Source organism: Blennius ocellaris (assembly GCF_963422515.1).
Source record: "Blennius ocellaris genome assembly, chromosome: 2".
NCBI lineage: Eukaryota > Metazoa > Chordata > Actinopteri > Blenniiformes > Blenniidae > Blennius > Blennius ocellaris.
Window position 1 is genome coordinate 25,719,514 of NC_137651.1, and position 17,269 is coordinate 25,736,782.

At 40.7% G+C, this 17,269-nt stretch overlaps 1 protein-coding gene across 2 annotated transcripts in view; it reads left to right on the forward strand.

The window, feature by feature from the left end:
* The window catches only part of maml2 (mastermind like transcriptional coactivator 2), a 45,460-nt gene extending 30,627 nt beyond the window's left edge, over positions 1-14,833 (forward strand). For both annotated transcript variants that reach the window (XM_080514087.1, XM_080514086.1), the window contains exons 2-5: positions 4,509-5,726; positions 12,992-13,156; positions 13,246-13,354; positions 13,451-14,833. In XM_080514087.1, coding sequence (XP_080370213.1) covers positions 4,509-5,726; positions 12,992-13,156; positions 13,246-13,354; positions 13,451-14,283 — 2,325 coding nt within the window. In that variant the 3' untranslated portion in view covers positions 14,284-14,833. The remainder of the gene's footprint in view (positions 1-4,508; positions 5,727-12,991; positions 13,157-13,245; positions 13,355-13,450) is intronic.
* Positions 14,834-17,269: the final 2,436 nt, after the last annotated feature.

A 17,269-nucleotide genomic window follows, 5' to 3' on the forward strand; every position in this document is an offset into this window, starting at 1 on the left:
CTTTTTTCTCATTTTGGTTATCCTGGAACATTTTTGTTCAAATACATCATACACACCTTCTTTTTCTTTGAACCCTGCTGAAATGACAACACCCCACCCCCAACCCCCAACAACGTTAATCCAATCACATTTCCATTGTATGTAGACACACCGAGTCTCACTTACCCCTTGGACTTTAACTGATTGAAGTTATCTTCAATGTTTTTTTTGGCTCTCTGCTTTCAACTGCTAGTACAAATTTCATAATTCAACTGTGCTCGCCACACTTCTGCAAGCAGATGAATTTGGTATGGCAGCTGATCACTGGCACTGGTCTGAGGGCTCTTGTTTCTTATCTGGCAGTAAATGAGCTGAAATCCCCTCTCGCAACAGTATGCAACCTGCAGAATCGTATCAATATTATGTCTCCCTAGGAACACAATGCTTGTATTTATTCCTTTATTTTGGGAGTGTTTTTTTTTTTTTTTCCATGTCGAATGCTGAGAAGGAGGTCTGTGACTCTCCCAGGAGCTTATTGCAACATGTTTCAGGACTCTGGTGAATAGATTAAAGGCTGGTGAGCTCGAGCATTAGTTAAGCCACGCTCTCATACTCAAAACACTGAAGCAAAACATTCTCTTTAAACGTATACCCGTTGAGCAATTGTGGCTGTGAGGACTGTGCTACTGGACTGACAGATGGTACCATGAGGCCTGGTTCTCGCGTCCCCGTGACGGCTCACCCGGAGCCCCATCCACAGTGCTCAGCATCACCGTACTGCTCAGCTTGACACACCAGCCACTAGCCTTCCAGCTCCCTTGAATAGATTGCCTCGGTTGACACTACCAAGGTCAGGTTCCTCAATGCTTCCATCAAGAGGCATCAATAAGAAGAGATCTCACCGAGAAAACAAAAAAAGAATGATTGATTCCTTAATTGAAATCATTTTTAAGCACATAATATTGTGTGCGAACTCTTAAGCTCGATATTGACCTTGGATGATTGAATATTTTATGTTTCGTCAGCACAAAGAAAAAATGTAAGCAGCGATGCGTTCATCTCGGAGATGATCATATAATACGTATGTTTAAGCCTTTCATGCAGCAGGAGTCACTTTCAAAGTGATTCTGAGCTTCTGAGCTCATTAAATGTTAATCAAAAAATCTATTTTCAGATCACTTCGAGATCAGTCATGAGGATTTCGGGCCAGCTAAGAGGCCACCGATTCTGAGTGCTCAGTGAACAAGATGGTCCCTTTTTTTTGTTGGAAATGTAACGAGAACATTGGTTTTCTGCTTAAATGTTAGTGATCCTTCCCTCTAATGAATGTCATATCAGAATAGAAGTGATTTGATATTGAGGAAATCTCCACTGTGCAGAGATTTAAGATGCCTCATATTTGAATTTCCAGAGCTACCCTGGACAAGAGTCCATTTTTTTAATGGCACAGAAGCAGTAGTGAGGCAACCCTGTCTCACAATGGCTTTTTGCAACGCAAAGACTGTCCTTTCCATTATTCATGATGTGTTTTCACAGACAGTGCCTTGAACCATGAGGAGTACTCCTGTCTGTCTTCTGCACAAAGAGCCTCGTGGAAGGAGAGAAAGCGTGCATGAAGCTGCACCTCGGCTGTTTTCATCTGCATTTTGGGAAGAAAAAAACAGCTGTCTCGTGATGTTTAATCACGTCAATCTCAGGAAAGACCTGCAAATGAACTTATTGAGTCTTTTTCCATTCAATACGGCATCTCTTTAAATCCCTGTATTAACTGAACATCAAATTAGACCTACTTTTACATGAGCTGATAATTTCTTTCCTTCTCTCTTAGTCTTTGTAAAAATATTGAAGTTTATTTTTGTGGCAAATGCATTAACATTAAATTTCATATCATAGAGCATTATACTAGTTACATTTTGATACAGAACTGAATCCATCCATCGAGCTGATCATGACTGAAATCTCAATAAATACCATGTTTTATAACATTGAAAACATTATTAGGTCAAAAATGAATGACTATTTTCAGGGCTACGAGTCATACTTTTTAAAATTGTTTGGCTACTCATAAATATTACGTACCATCCATGGCCACTAGATGTTACTGTATGACAGAAGAATGCGGATATAGTATCACATACATAAACCTTCATTATAATCACAATTGACTGAAAGCACAAATTTAGTGTTGCCAAAAAGAAAAAAGCTCCACACAACAGAAACGGGGCAAATGAACGAGTTCAGAGTCGATGGCCTGAGGTCAGGAACAAATTCAAAAAAGATGGCTCCAAACATTGGGTTACTGGCTTGTCAAGACATATGCGTCTTATACACGAGTGCGGCTCATATATGACATTTTTTCCACGTCATGACGCATTGGATTCAGGTGCAGCTAAGCCTAGACAATACGGTACTCTATACTTATATAAAAAGTGTGCTTTTTTTTACCCACTAAAGCCAAATATCTAAATCTATCTATGCATGTGCTAACGGAAAACTGATAAACATTTTGGTAACCTGTACTATATTATTTAGTTTTATATTACTGAGGATGCGTCACCTTTCTTAGTGAATGAAATCACTGGTATGCTCATCTGAAGAAAAGCAAACATGGACACCAGGGCTGGGCGATATGGCCTCAAATCAATATCATGATATATTGAGCAATTCACCTTGATAACGATAAACGGACGATAACTACTCCACTGTGCCCCCTGCCGAAAACAAAAGTTTGGCCACTAGCTGTAGCAGTTATATTAATAGTATGACTCCCCTGGACCTATATATTGGCACTTTAAAGGACTGTAAAACTACACTGTCGGAAAATAAATGAAGAAAATACAAATTAAGTACTTTTAGTGGTTAAGATTTATTGAAGAGCTGATAGGCACAGATTACTTGAAATGAGAACGACTGAGAATGGATTATACCCGTGACTTCATCTGTATTGCACCTGGAAACACAGGATTTCTCCACAGTTATATGAAAAAAGTCCTTTACTTTACAACATTAACAACTGGTAGTTAAATATATGCATGTTTTTAGCTTGTCCACAACTGATGGTGAATGTGTTCTGACTTGACCTGAATGGATTTAATTTAATAGAGTTTGCATGTGCTTCCTGTGTGCCCATACATTTTCTCCAGATTCTTCTTACAACGTAAAAACTCATTATGTGGATTTCTGCTCAGTGTGTCTCCTGTCCAGTATCAGCTCTGATCGACTCCAACTACCAGCCCGGATGAAGCGTGTCTGAGAGATGGATGGATAAATGAACTGATTTTGAGATTGTATTAAAATCTATGGCTCGGTCTGTGAATTACTGTGAGGAATAGTAGCAGTAATACAGACATGAGCAGAGCAGAAATGTAGTGAACTGCAGGATTCACTCTAAATCGTCAGGCTATGAATCATCTTAATGTAATGTTTGCCAGCAGGTGGAAATGACTCAAATTTGTTCTCGCAGTGAAAAATGCAGCATGCTGATACTTATGTCTTCTGCTCAGGCTGGTGTACAATCACAGCCATTTTGTTTCCATGCAGGCAGCACATTAAAATGTAGCCAGAAAATCAACCATTTATATGTGTGTACAGCTGGATGGATCGGACTAATAATCGTGCATAGAATAATTTTCACTTGACGTGATGCTGATACTTAATAAAAAAGATATGGACATTTTTTGTTGTTCTGGTAAAATGTAGAAACCGCTGGGCTTTTCTAAGTTTGGTTTTTTTATTGGGCGTGGATAGAGTTGTGAGTCATTCTTATTACCTTAAATGAAGACGAACTCTTAGGACAAAAGGAAATCAGATATATGCACCAGCATGTTAAGTGGAATCTCAGCCACAAAGGGGAAGCTCTGCAATCTAACAAAGCACAATGGAGGAAAATATAATATATGCAAATGAGGGAAAGAGACAAAGACCCTATTCTTCTCTCTGCGGTCTGTCTGTATCAGATTCCTAAGTATCATCTCATCCCCTCCACTCACACACTACATTATATAAAAATATTTCTCCCATGCTTTTTGCTATATTGCAAGTATTTGAAGAAAAATGTAAATACAAGTTTGAAGGTATTGTGCGATCTTTGAAAACATTTGAGAAATCAGTGGTATTCCGCTACAATCAACAGTTACCTTGCTGTCAATGATTTTTTTCCCCTTGAATTTCACAAGTTTGTTGCCTTCCCAACATCAGCGGGCCTTGAAGTTATTGTAAATTATGATCTGTATACATACTGTAGTACTGCTTGCTTTGACCTTTATTTAAGATATAGAGTTTGAGTGCGACTGCCACGATTTAATTTGGCTTCACAAAACTGCTTTTGTACTCTGTGTAGTAACTAAAGTCTTGTTAGAGAAATGTTTTGTCCAGGGTTAAACTTCTTCAAACTGCATAACTTGGAAGTCCTTTTTAAAAAAATCCCACATGGTGAATAACATTAATAGAAAAGCTCGAGGAGAAGGTCAGCAATTGAAGCCTTCTTTTTCATTCTCTAAAATGCATCTCTCCTTTTATTGTGTTTGCAGCTTCAAGGATCTTTGCGGCGGAAGATCGAGGGTCATGCCCCGGGACACGTGGCGAAGCAGAATGGCCTTTCCTGTGGTTTCCCCGGATCGGACTTCAAGCGGATCCGTGTGGACACGGGTGGCCTCGGACACGGGACATGCAACCACAACTTAGCCCAGTCTCATTCTCTGCAGGGTTCCTCAGGCATGGGCATGCAGAGGAAGAATTACATGATGCCCCACGGATTGGGGTCCGATGTATTCAACATGACCTTAAAAGAAATGAAAAAGGAGCCCATTGAAATCCAGTCTTGCGGCCATTCGAATGCGGAGATGATTTTTGACTTTAAAGACGAAGGCGGGGGTCAGATTGACCCCGAGCTCCAGGATCTGTTTGATGAGCTGACTAAGACAGTCCCACCGCTCAATGATCTGGAGTTTGAGAAGATGCTGAAGCAGGATGATACCTTTGGCTTGGACTTGGGTCGACCGAGCTCAGCAGGAGCAGCCAATCTATGCTCCCCATTGGACAAGCCCATAAAAACAGAGCACTCACCGGATTTTGGACAAGTCCACTGTGGCTCACCACAGCTCCGACCGGCCTCGGCAGGGCCATCTTTCACGCTGACCAGCACCTCCTCCACCACCACGTCGCAGAAAGCTAACTCCCAGGCCGGACACCCCAGAACCATGCCCTGCTGGCCAGAGATATCTCACGCAGAGCAGCTGAAGCAGATGGCAGCAAATCAGCAGCAGCCAAGTTCTCTACTCCATCACCACCATCAACCAGCCCCATCTGTGGGTCTTTCCAGTTGGGCTCCCACCATGAGCACCCACTCCTCCACCAGCACCTTTCCCCAAGACGGGGTCTCCAGCCCAGCCCCGCTGAACCAGCAGAGGATCGGCCCTCATAGTAAAGGCATCAACAATTGCCTCTTCAAATCCAACGGCCACAACAGCTCACATCACCTGGACATGAAGGTTCTCAGCACCAAGCCCACGTTGCACTTCAGCCCCAAAGCGCCACACTCTGCCAGTCAGCCGATGCCCATCATGACGAGTCCGGTGACCAGAACGGACCAGCAGCAGCAGCAGCAGCAATCGCCACCACCGGGCCCGAACCAGCCACATTCAGCTCTCCACTTCCAGAACCAGCAGATCTCCACATCTGGGGGCCTTTGTCTGCAACCCAAGTCTGTTCCTGCAGGGCTGCCCTTCAGGCTGTCACAACAGCGACAGGTAAGGACTCTGTCCAAGATTCCTTTACGCTTGATTACACTCATGGGAAAGCTGAATCTCCTCACTTCAAAGTGAGGAAACCAAAATGTTTCTGCCTCCATAGCAGAACAGTATCGCCGATATGAAAAATAATATTGAAATGCTTGTTAAATATAGAATATGGAGATTAATATAATTTTTGTAATATATAAAAGTGACAGGGATACACACAGTGTGTTGGTAAGAACAAAGAAGGTGGGTTGATTGTTTTAACTTATAAGACCCAATTAGACTCACACCATTAAATATAAAGTTATACGCTCATGCTGCATAATGCTTTACTTTGGCAATGTTTGGATAAACACCATACATTTTCCACTATAGGTTGATCTGAGGTAGTTCAAGGATTGTCTGTTAAAATAAGCTATCAGTCTGTGATCAACGTAACCTGTTAGATCTATGGTTTTACAGTCACGTTTACCTCAGAGCTTCAATTTGCCTAATTAAATTTCCACTTCACAAATTCATTGAAAAATGCATGTTTTAACCTTTATATATGTGTGTGTGTGTGTGTGTGTGTGTGTGTGTGTGTGTGTGTGTGTGTGTGTGTGTGTGTGTGTGTGTGTGTGTGTGTGTGTGTGTGTGTGTGTGTGTGTGTGTGTGTGTGTGTGTGTGTGTGTGTGTGTGTGTGTGAGATTGTGAGTATATGTGGTTGTTTGATGTGTATTGTTCCTGTGATGGACTGACCTGTCAGGTGTTTACTGTCCTCACCCATAGTCAGCTGTTATTGACTCCATCGCCTTGTAACCCTGCATTGGATTAAGTGGTATAGAAGGTGGATGAAGAACTTTCTGGACTAAATACTCACTTTTCATCTTCAGGAAGTTGTTAGTAAGCACTGCTGATGAGAGGAATTGTTTCTCCAAGAAATTATAACTAAATATTACATGAGCAACAAGGTAAAATGCGACGATGGTATCTATGTATTATATTGTGAACAGAGGCGCTTCTGGGTTGTCACATAACATATTTATGTAAAATTGCATGTGATGGAAACAGTGCTCAGTGCAGCTAGTGCCATGAAATCATGACGTCGACTTTAAGTGGCGTGACTAATACAGTATGTGCAGTGTGAGGAGGTCTGTTTATTTTTCAACATCGCTCAGATCTGGTGAAAAGAAAAAGCAGCGCATTGGTTGTTGCTTTTCTGCTGACAGTGTGGTAAGAATGATACACAGTGTGAACTTTCTCATTTTCTAGCCTCCTCATCATTTGGTTCCCTCAGCTCATTCCCAGCAGTCGGAAAACAGCAATAATGTAACAACACTGTTTGTTCTGAGACCGTATTGTTATTGTCCTTGTTAATGTCTGTGCCTTTGCTATTGCGACTCCATTCAATATGTATTTCCCCTGAAAGCATTTTGACGATGACACAGATTGCCAGAGCATGGTAGATTAACATGCAGGACTTCTAATTTCTCTGCTTGTCATGGTGGCTCCCCATCAGGGCACAGATATGCACAGCGGGATTTGCTAATTGGAGGTTGTTAGCTACAAGGGACAAGTGGTGGAAAATGACAGTAATCTGCTTAGCCTGGTGCCGGAGGTTGAATCACTGATTTGTTATGATTGGGGAGATTTAGACCGTCCCCCTCTTTCATTTTTGCACCAACAGTATCTGTAGCTGCCTTTGTGTGAAATGATAATGCAAGCCACACAAGAGAGCTCTCATAACCTCTACAGATGAAGGGGAGTGCTTGAGTGGCTGAGGGAGGGAGGGAGGGAGGCGAACAAGGTGGGATGACAAACACATCATCACACGCAGATAAAACAGGACGAACCAATTACAGTCTAAACGTCCTGGATGTTCCATTCAGATAGTTTCATTGTATGTAGACAAGCAATCGGCAAATAAGGTGAGAAAGCCTTTTTATAGCCAATTAAAGAGTCAAAGTTAGACATGTCAGATCTTCTATATACAAAAATATACATATTATTCTAACATTCATGTTGTTGGATTAAAAGGCACACAATTAAAAGTAATAATATTTTTGGGGTTCTGAATGTATTGTAGCCTGTTTATATGTGAAATGCAATAGAAGCTGGTGTGTAATTAAAACGTACAGCAGCGACAAATGTATAGAAGAGACTTAAAAGACCTGGACTTCAAATAATGAATAAGCTTCAAATGGATTTCGATTAATTATTAAAATCGCAAACTTTGCTGAAGCCCAGAGCTCCTGAAGGTAAGAGCTCCGTCACCTCTGGTCGTTAAAATGCTGAGAAAATGAGGCCGTGCTGGAGTTCATATGGAGAAATGGTTTGATGAGACAACTTTCCCAAGGGCACTGTGTTTTAATGTGCTTTGTTTGAAGAAAAAAAAAAAACTATGCAAATAAGAAGAGGGGAAGCAGGGGATGTGACAATGTAGGAAATATGGAGAGAAGACACAAAGCCGCCTTGTAATTTCAGCGCAATAATGCTGATGGTGGTGTTTGTCTCCTGCAGGCAGCAAGGAGAGGGTTAAAAGTCCAGCTAATGAGGAAGGGACAGCTCATACAGAGGAGAAAGAGTGGAGTCTCTTCCCACAGTGAACTGAATTAGTAATGCCCGTGAAATGAAGGTCCTGAAAGAATGCTCTGATCCCCTGTGTAACACTAGCGACGAGCAGTGGGCTTCCTCCTGAATGAGGCTGCAGACCTTTTTCTTAAAAAAAAAAAAAAAAAAATCCCACTTGCCTTCCTGCTTTTTTATGTTTGCAATGTTATTTGAAGCTGCTGAATAAGACAGAATTCATATTGACCACCACGTCACCCTCTAATTGTGAGGTCAACCTAAACAATGTTTCTATGGTTGGGGAAGTCCGCAGTACAGCTTTGTTGTGTGTTTGAACTGCAGAAGGAAAAACAAGTTTAAAAAAAAAAAGGAAAAGACAATTCTGGAATATTATACTAATTTAAGTATTGCAAGTCCGAGTGGAGTTTTCATGTTCTCCCTGGTCATGTGTGTGTTTTCTCCCACAGTCAACAAATATGTGTTTGAGGTCATTTAGGTATTTTCTTTCCCATTTTCCATTGGAGTGAGTATGTAATTGTCTCTGTGATTGTTCATGTTTGCACAAAATAAGTTGTGTAATACGGTTTAAAAAAGGGGTGTCAAAACATAAAGCCTGTTGTAAGAAAACATTGATTTGTTTTTTTAATACAATTTCTTAAGAGTAGTGGACACAACACAACACTGAGACCTGAGCTGAAATATCAGTGACGCTGCCAGGAAAGCTAGAAAACTAGCATTAGCCTCAAAGTCATGCTGTCATGGTGAATTTGTAAAAACATGGATAATGCAACTGCAATAGGAGAAGCTTATTTGGATATTTCACTGTATTTTGTACCAGAAGGTTTCATTAAAATTGGCTTCGTATCGAAATTGTAATCAGTTTTGGTAGTAATTGTTTGGTTTTGTGAAAATATAGACATTTTTATCAGGTATGCTCTGTGCCAAAACATGTCACTTTAAAGGTATTTATGGCACGATTTTACCAGTCCAGCTCACTCAAGGTGAAATTGTGCTATGTGTGGCCCCTGAACTAAACAGAGTTTGACCACCATTGAAATGAGAAAGGACAAACCACAAAATGCAAAAACATTTCTCGGGAGAAAGTAAATCATACAAGTACAAGTCATAAAGTTAAAAAAAACAAAAAAAAACTTTTTGCGAGCTTGATAACAGCACAGAAAGCTGTGTTTGTATTATCAGAGAGATATTTGCAATCATAGTAGTTAGACCTGCTCTCTTTTCAAGGCTAAACAATACTCTCCTTACTGGCAAAGTATGAATCCAGGAGTCCCAAGGTGGTGTGCTATATAGATGCTACATACATGTTTTGAGGGCTGCAGACCATCTCCATTTTTCTTTCCTCATTGCAGCTGTGACTGACCAATATCAGAAAAAAGAAAAAAAATTAAGATAAAAATAGTCAAGTTTACTTGCAGTCATGTCGGACTCCTTAACTGCTGTTGATGATCCAGTGGCACCACAAACCTCAGTTAGAATGAGAGCAGGGCCACGGGGGCTGAGCCTACCAGGTCACTCCAGCAGTGCAGTGAAGGGAGCGTTTGTTTCCTGGGAAAGGGAGCTGCGGCCAAGTCCAGATGCCGAGGCGCTCCCTGGGGACGGCATCCTGAGAGCCGACTGGAGGAAGTGCAGTGTGAGAGCCGGCGAGGCCGGGCCTGGATCACTGTCAGCTGCCTCCACTGCCGCAGGATGGGAGACTAAATCACTCCGCTCCTTCTCCTGAGCCACATGTGGTATTCATTTACAACAAGCTTGTGGAGAATGAGATGGGGGGGGGGGGGGGGGGGGGGGGCATGGAAAACAGCTTTATGACACATCAGGATGGCAGAAAGGATTACTCAGTTGTACATGCGAAATCAGCCCTCACTGGAGGAAGTCTTTTACAGTTTACCTCTGTGGGGAAAAAGGTCTATGACGGTCACAATTTCGAACAGTCTCGACAAGTGGATACAATGAATCAAAGCCAGCAAGTCTGCTTTTCAGAGTAACAGGAGAAACCACTGTTTTGATGTTTCTGTCCCTGCGTAACCTCATTGCCATGCTTGGTTTGCTGTGTGGGTTGAAGTCAGGCAGAGAAAAATTAGCGTATGTGAAATGGCTTGTGACTCCTGATGAGGTTTTACTCCCCCTGTTGTCTAATCCTCTCTCACTAGTTCTCTAGATTTCAACCCACTCATCGTCATTCACTTAAATGTGAACATGTATACACTTCTATCTCTCTCTTTTATGAAGAATCTGCCCTCTGAATACTGGTTTGTGCTAAATGCACTGTTGGATTTCTAATCCATTTCACCAAGGGAGACGTTTATAGTCAACACAATGACCGACTATATACACAGTTGGTGTTGACTTGGATTGAGTGCACATTAACCTCCTTCATTACAAATACTTGTGTTTTGTGGAGGCTCACAGATATTGTAATGCTGCCCATGTGTCCCACATGAAAGACAAATTTAAGTTCCTATCTTTCACTTTCATTTTACCAGGAAGCCCCATTGAGACAGTGATCTTCCTTTTGAAAGAGAGACTTTGGCCAATGTAGTGCACAGTACAAAATTAGAATCACAGGTGGGACCCGCATTTTATTTGAGCGGCCAGATACAAAACCAACTTCATCTTGAGTGGGCCACACTGGTAAAATCACTATTTTACCAGTGAGGCCCACTCAAGATGAATAATAACATTTAAATTGGTTTTGTCTCAGAGTATACATGATGCAAATGTTGATTATTTTTGCAAAAATCCAAGAATTACAACAGAAAGTTAATACAATCTCAACAAAAAGACAATTTTAAAGAAACCTTCTGGTGCATAATACAGTGAAATGTTCAGAAAATTTCACTGTATTGCTGTTGCATTATGCATGTTTTTACAAACTCACCATGACAGGATGGCTTTGAGGCTAGTGCTAGTTTTATATCTTTCATGGGAGCATCATCGATTTTCTCAGCTTGGGTGTCAGTGTTGTGTTGTGTCCACTACTCTTAAGAAATGTATTAAAAGTTGATGTTTTCTTTGCGATTCTTTATCGTTTTCTTGGTGTTTTGGCCAGCCGGAGTGGAGCGCCTTGGGACCATTTCTGGCCCAAGGGCCTTAAGTTTAACACCTTTGGGTTAAACCAATTAGTGCACAGTTGTCCAAACTTTTTCACTCATGAAAATCGACCTACTTTGCCACTGCTTGGTTACCAGCAGCAATATTCTTCTTTAATTGTTGGCAAGACAATGTCAAAAGTCAAATGTGCAATTTGTAGTTGAGCTAGATTTTAGAATTTACTGCAAGCACATTTGTCATGGATCAATGTTTTGTAGTTAAAATTGTAGTTTTAATCTGCTGGCAAAACAAGTGGGTTGTCAGTACTTTCATCAAGAAAACAAAAACCACAACCGGCCACATGAAACTGAAGGCATTTATATATTAACCCACATAGAACAACCTCACATTTTGACTCTACAATCTCACCCAATCCCTGGCAAGACGTGCTTCCATTCAAGAAAAATGAGTCACCATGAAGGAACATCCCGAATAAAACCACCACAATTTAAAAGTTTAAACCATTCTTTTTTTGATTATATGTAATGAAAATCTCTGTATTTTCACAAACTCAAACAACTGATATGGAAAATAACTACAATCTCAACATACATTGAAATGTCCAAAATATACTTCTCCAATCGCTGTTGCATTATAGATTTTTTTTATTAACTCCTTGAGGCGAGTTGGATAGCAACATGGTAGCTAATTTTCATTTACATCACCAATATCTCAGATCTGGTCTCAGTGTTGATTTGTGTCACCTACTCTTAAGAAATCTGTTACAAAATCAATGGGATTTTATGTTTTTGGTGACATTTTTACCATTTGCTTGGTAAATTGTGCCAGATTGGCGCCTCTTGCGGGCTCACAAGCCTTATGTTTGACACCAATTTCATAAAGTATAATGGTGTATCAGTGAGGTAAGATTTGAGCAAATATCTAAAGATGTATGCTATGTTGAATCTAATCTCGACTTGAACTACTGGGAGGGTCTGCGCTGCCACTTAAAGAAACTAAACAACAAACGCAGTGTAAGAACCGTAACCATCAGGAATGGTGAAAAATGTAAATACAAATCTTGCTTGGAAATCTCAATTAAAATAGAGTGCTTGACTCCAACGGTTTAATCAGTGAAAGTGTCAGGAGCCAAATGACTTTCTGGAGGATGGAGTGTAATCCTTGCCAAACGCGAACACAGTGATCAGTAAAGAAGAACTTAATAAATCGGGGCCGTCATGGTGCTGGCGCTTAACTTCCCATCTCCACACATTTCCTGCTGTCTCAGGGATTCTTTCCACTCTCTTTAGACACAATTATCAAGGGGAAGGCAGGCCTTGAGGAGGGTTCTTACTCCCCCCCTTCCAAAAAAAGCCTTTCCAAGTCTCTCTTTTTCATCTGCAGAGGGAGTAGCCTTGACCACATTCTGGAGGTTGAATAGTATCATTCACTCAGCTCTTGAAAATGTCTTGTAGAGTTTTGCCCTCTAGTGGTAAACCTGAGTTAATGCATCACTTTGATTTTTCTTTCCTGTCTTGGCATTTCTTTTAAGCACTTGGCTGAAATGGGGTAACCCCCACCCCCCCCCAAAAAAAAAGACTAAAAAAATCCCCCCAGCAATTTAGTAGTTGGACCACTGACACTAATGTGAAACCATCCTGTGTATTCTCTCAAAAAAGGGCGTTCCGGCTGGTCCGAGGCCTCCTGCTAATGGAAGCATGGGTGTCATGTCGGCTCAGTCACAGCCGCGGCCATCAGCACCAAACACTCAGCAGAAAGGAGCTGCTAAGACTCCGGTCATGCAGCGGCAACTCAACCCGCCGCAGCACGCCATCAACAATTCAGTAAGATCTGCAATGTCGTATTGTTTTCATTATTAGGTGTTTGTGGATTTGTTTTGTTTTGTAATCACAACTCTGGGTTTCCCATCCAGGACAAAGACAACGCAAACGACCAGTTCAGTCGTCATCTCACGAGACCGCCGCCAGATTACAAGCAGTCAAGGAGTATGGTGGGAGTTCAACCAGGAAACATGTTCACAGGTACTTTCCATGATATTCTTCAGCTTTGTTTAGCAGAGTGAGAAAATGCTTAGAAAGTGAGCACATGCATAAACTGTTTTCATGCTATTTATTTAGGTCAAAGCTCCTCCCAGCCTCCCAGCAATGGGCTTGACAACAGCCTGCAGTCCATATCCTGTCACCTCCCCACTGGGCCTGCTTCAAAGATGGCTCCCTCACCATCAGACCGCAGATTTGGTGCTGGGACAGACTGCCATCCGAGCCCCCGCATCGGCCAGTTCCCACAGCAAAACAATCACAATCGCATCGGACTGAATCAAAATAAGCCTCGGTTCCTGGGGCCAAACGCACATGGAAAGTCCTTCGGGATGAACAGCGTAGCAGGTGTACAACTCCAGAGAACGACAGCTGACTTGCATTCCACGGGGGTGCCGGGTCAGGCGTTGGGAACCTTGATGACAAATGTCAGCATGGGCTGGGGCTCGGCCAACAAGCAAGTGACAACTGGACTCGGTATCAGGCGGCTCACCAACCCCCTACAGTCTCAGGATATGCCAAACCACCCGTACCAACAGAGGCACATCGGCCCTCCCAACCAGGTCGCTCCAGATATTGGGATGCTCCCTTTAAACCCATCCATAAGAGACACGGGCCCCAGATCAAACCAGGCCATGATTGGTTCCCCATCAGCGGTCGGGAGCCTGAACCAGGCCTCACCTGAACAGAGAGTACCAGCAGGAAACTTCACCGAGCACAACCCCGGCTGCAGTAGCTTCCAGAACAACAGAGCCAACCGTCTGACTTTTGACTTCCTCCCAGAGGGAGACAACACGGTTCCTGGAATCAACGCAGACTCCGACTTCATTGACTCTTTGCTCAAATCTGGCTCTGGGAACGATGACTGGATGAAAGATATCAATTTGGATGAGATTCTAGGAAGTCACTCATGAATGGCTAAAAATTGTGAGATAGATGACAACAACTCTTGTAAAAAAAAAAAAAAAGTCTAAATGGGATTTTATAAACTCATATTATTTGTTACCCACATAAAATAAATCGTTTTGTATTGTATTTACTGTGAAAGGAATTTGTGTTCTGTCTTTAGTACTCTGCTATATTGGCCAAGAAACTGCTTTTCTTTGGGGTTTTTTTTTGTGGTCTGTCTGTCATGCCCCAGTGCTGTCGTATACGGTAAAGTACAAGATTCACACTGTGAAAAGAAAACATTGCTGTGTCTTCAACCTCATCTTGGTCCAAGTTTCTCACTCTTCAGCATGGCACCACGGCATTTACCTTTGTAGAGTTTTGCTACCAAGTCCCATGAGAATCTTGACAGAACATTTCTTTTCCTTTTGCTGTTCAAGGCATATTTGTCTGTGCTAGTTTCTGATGCAGTTCAGATAATGTAACCATTATTTTTTTTCATGTCATATTTAATAATTATTGGGATAGTAATTAGACAATATAATACATGTAATTAATAAAATTTATTTGAAGAGACCATTTGTTGTTTGTTTTGGTTTTTTTTTTTGTTTCATTTAAGGCAAAGACAATCATTTATGCATGGATACTACACTTTTCCTGACATGACTAACATAATCTATAATAAAAAATAATACATAACAGCTTTTAGAATGCTATCTCATTAAAGTGAGGGAAAACTTCTCAAATTAAAGGATTTGCTAAGATGCTGAATGTGAGGATGTGATTTTGGGACATTTCACTGTACCATTGTACACAGCAGTGTCTGTGTGCCTGCAGGCGAGGTGGAGAAAGAACAGGCGCCAAAGCGTAGCTCAGCACCGTGACACCTCACCACAGCAGAGCACTAACACAAACATCCAGCTGCAATTTCTCTGCTTTATTGACAGAATGTACTTTAGATGTACATACTGTGGATATAAAACATTACATATAAATGTGAAATCAACAACATTCATACAAGACCAGAAGTCACTTTCTTGATTTCAATAAAACCCGAGGAGATGTTTAAGTTTATTTTGCAGGGAGTAAATATTTATACCCTCATCCAGAAGCACCTGTGATATTCGATCATCAGTATTTAAGTGTAATGAAGCAATATGTTACCAAACAGCTGAAACTTCAGAAGAAGTCAAGAATTAAACTGATAATAATAATAATCATTGAATTTAAGTGGGTCGGCTGCTCGTTTTCCTTATACATCTTTCCATCAATAAATAAATGGAAGTTTCCGAGCTTCAATATTATTTCAAGTTTTGCTCCATCATGTACATTTATTTGTACGTTTCCATTTCATGGGTGTATATAGTTTTTATCTTAAGCCAGCTTGGTACAAAAAAACCTTTGGAGACGTAGAAAAAAGAGACTTCATTGTTTTTCAACTATCACTGTGGTTTAGAAGGGCACTATTTGTTTAGGAGGAGACGGAGATTAAAGAATTCTATTGTGTGAAAGTTTTCTTTAATTCAATTTCAATAATGCAGTAGTTTTGTGATGTTGTACTGATGACTGAAGCAGCTGTAATAATTGTATGACTGCAATATCTCACCTAATGAGTCCTTTAATATTATTTGCAGATGTTCTTGTTGCAGATTTGCAGACATGCTATTCTGATGTTCCACCTGATTTTTAAAGCGCTATTGACAATAGGTAAAAATCAAACGTGTTTAATTTACTGCTCTACCATAGCGACATGGGTGAATTTCAATTCATTAAATCATGCATGTTATATTAAAACATGTACAAAAGTAATCTAATATATATTCACAGTGTACTGCCAATGGTAAAATGCCTCATTACAAATCAAAAGAACAGATGTCATGTTTACAATGCGCTGTACTATTAATATCAAACCCCCACGAGAGGGAGACATAACTCCTTTAGAGCTTAAATCAGCCATCAGACAGCCTCTGTCAGAGATGGGCCACAACAAAGAGAAAGATTCACACTCGCCACCAGAGGGTCAAACTGCGAACGGACCGTGTTTATGATGAGGATAAATAGGTCGGGGGTTGGGGACAGTACATTTGGGTGTGATTTAGAAGCATGAATATGGAAACCCTTTTTGGAAATTGTCTGGCCAGTCATATGTATGTTTTGCCCCCATTCAGGGAAATAGTTAAAAAGAAAGAAAAGGAAAGGGAAAATGGGAGATTTTGGTAGTGAGGACAATTTGTACTCAAGTGCGCTACATTTATGAATATGTCAAATAATCTGCACCCTCTTATGCATGTTACGTGAGCAAATTATGAGAAATATTTGCACAAATTTCAATCTCAACAATGTACATATTCTTGAATTATTAGGTTAACAACCCCCATCACAATTATTATCTTTACATTTGTAGTATTTTACTGGTTTCTAAATCCTGGACCCAAGCTCAGAATTGTACAGCTCAGTCAGGACAATTTGACATCCTACCAAGAGATGATATGATGACAAGAAAAAGCACACAAACACAACACAATGTTGTCATATGATGATGCTGCAAAAAACAAATTGATCTCCTGTTGAAAAGCATTTATCAATCTGCTTGATAAAAAAAAAATGCTAAGTGAAGGTGAAATAAAGTCTGTTTGTTTTTAAAGAAAGAATTACTACTTGAGACAAGTTGCACTCTTTAATTTTGTATAATTATTTACTCCATGTTGTTGTAACTTGTGTTGTTTAACAACTTAATCAACCTAATTGTTCAAAATTAGATTTGGACATTTCGATTCTCCAGGGAAAAAAGGTTGTGAACTACTGTTGTACCAAAATCAAATTAACAGTGTGCCTCACTATTAGTGGCTGTCGATTGAACTCAGAATAAATCAATACCATCACCGTACACAAGCCATTACCACAAAGTATATACTTTATTTCAGGCCAATTTAAAAGTATCATATGAAGAAAGATATAATGTAACAGATTTTTTTGTTCTAAGACACATGCACATATCTATCAAAAAAGAGA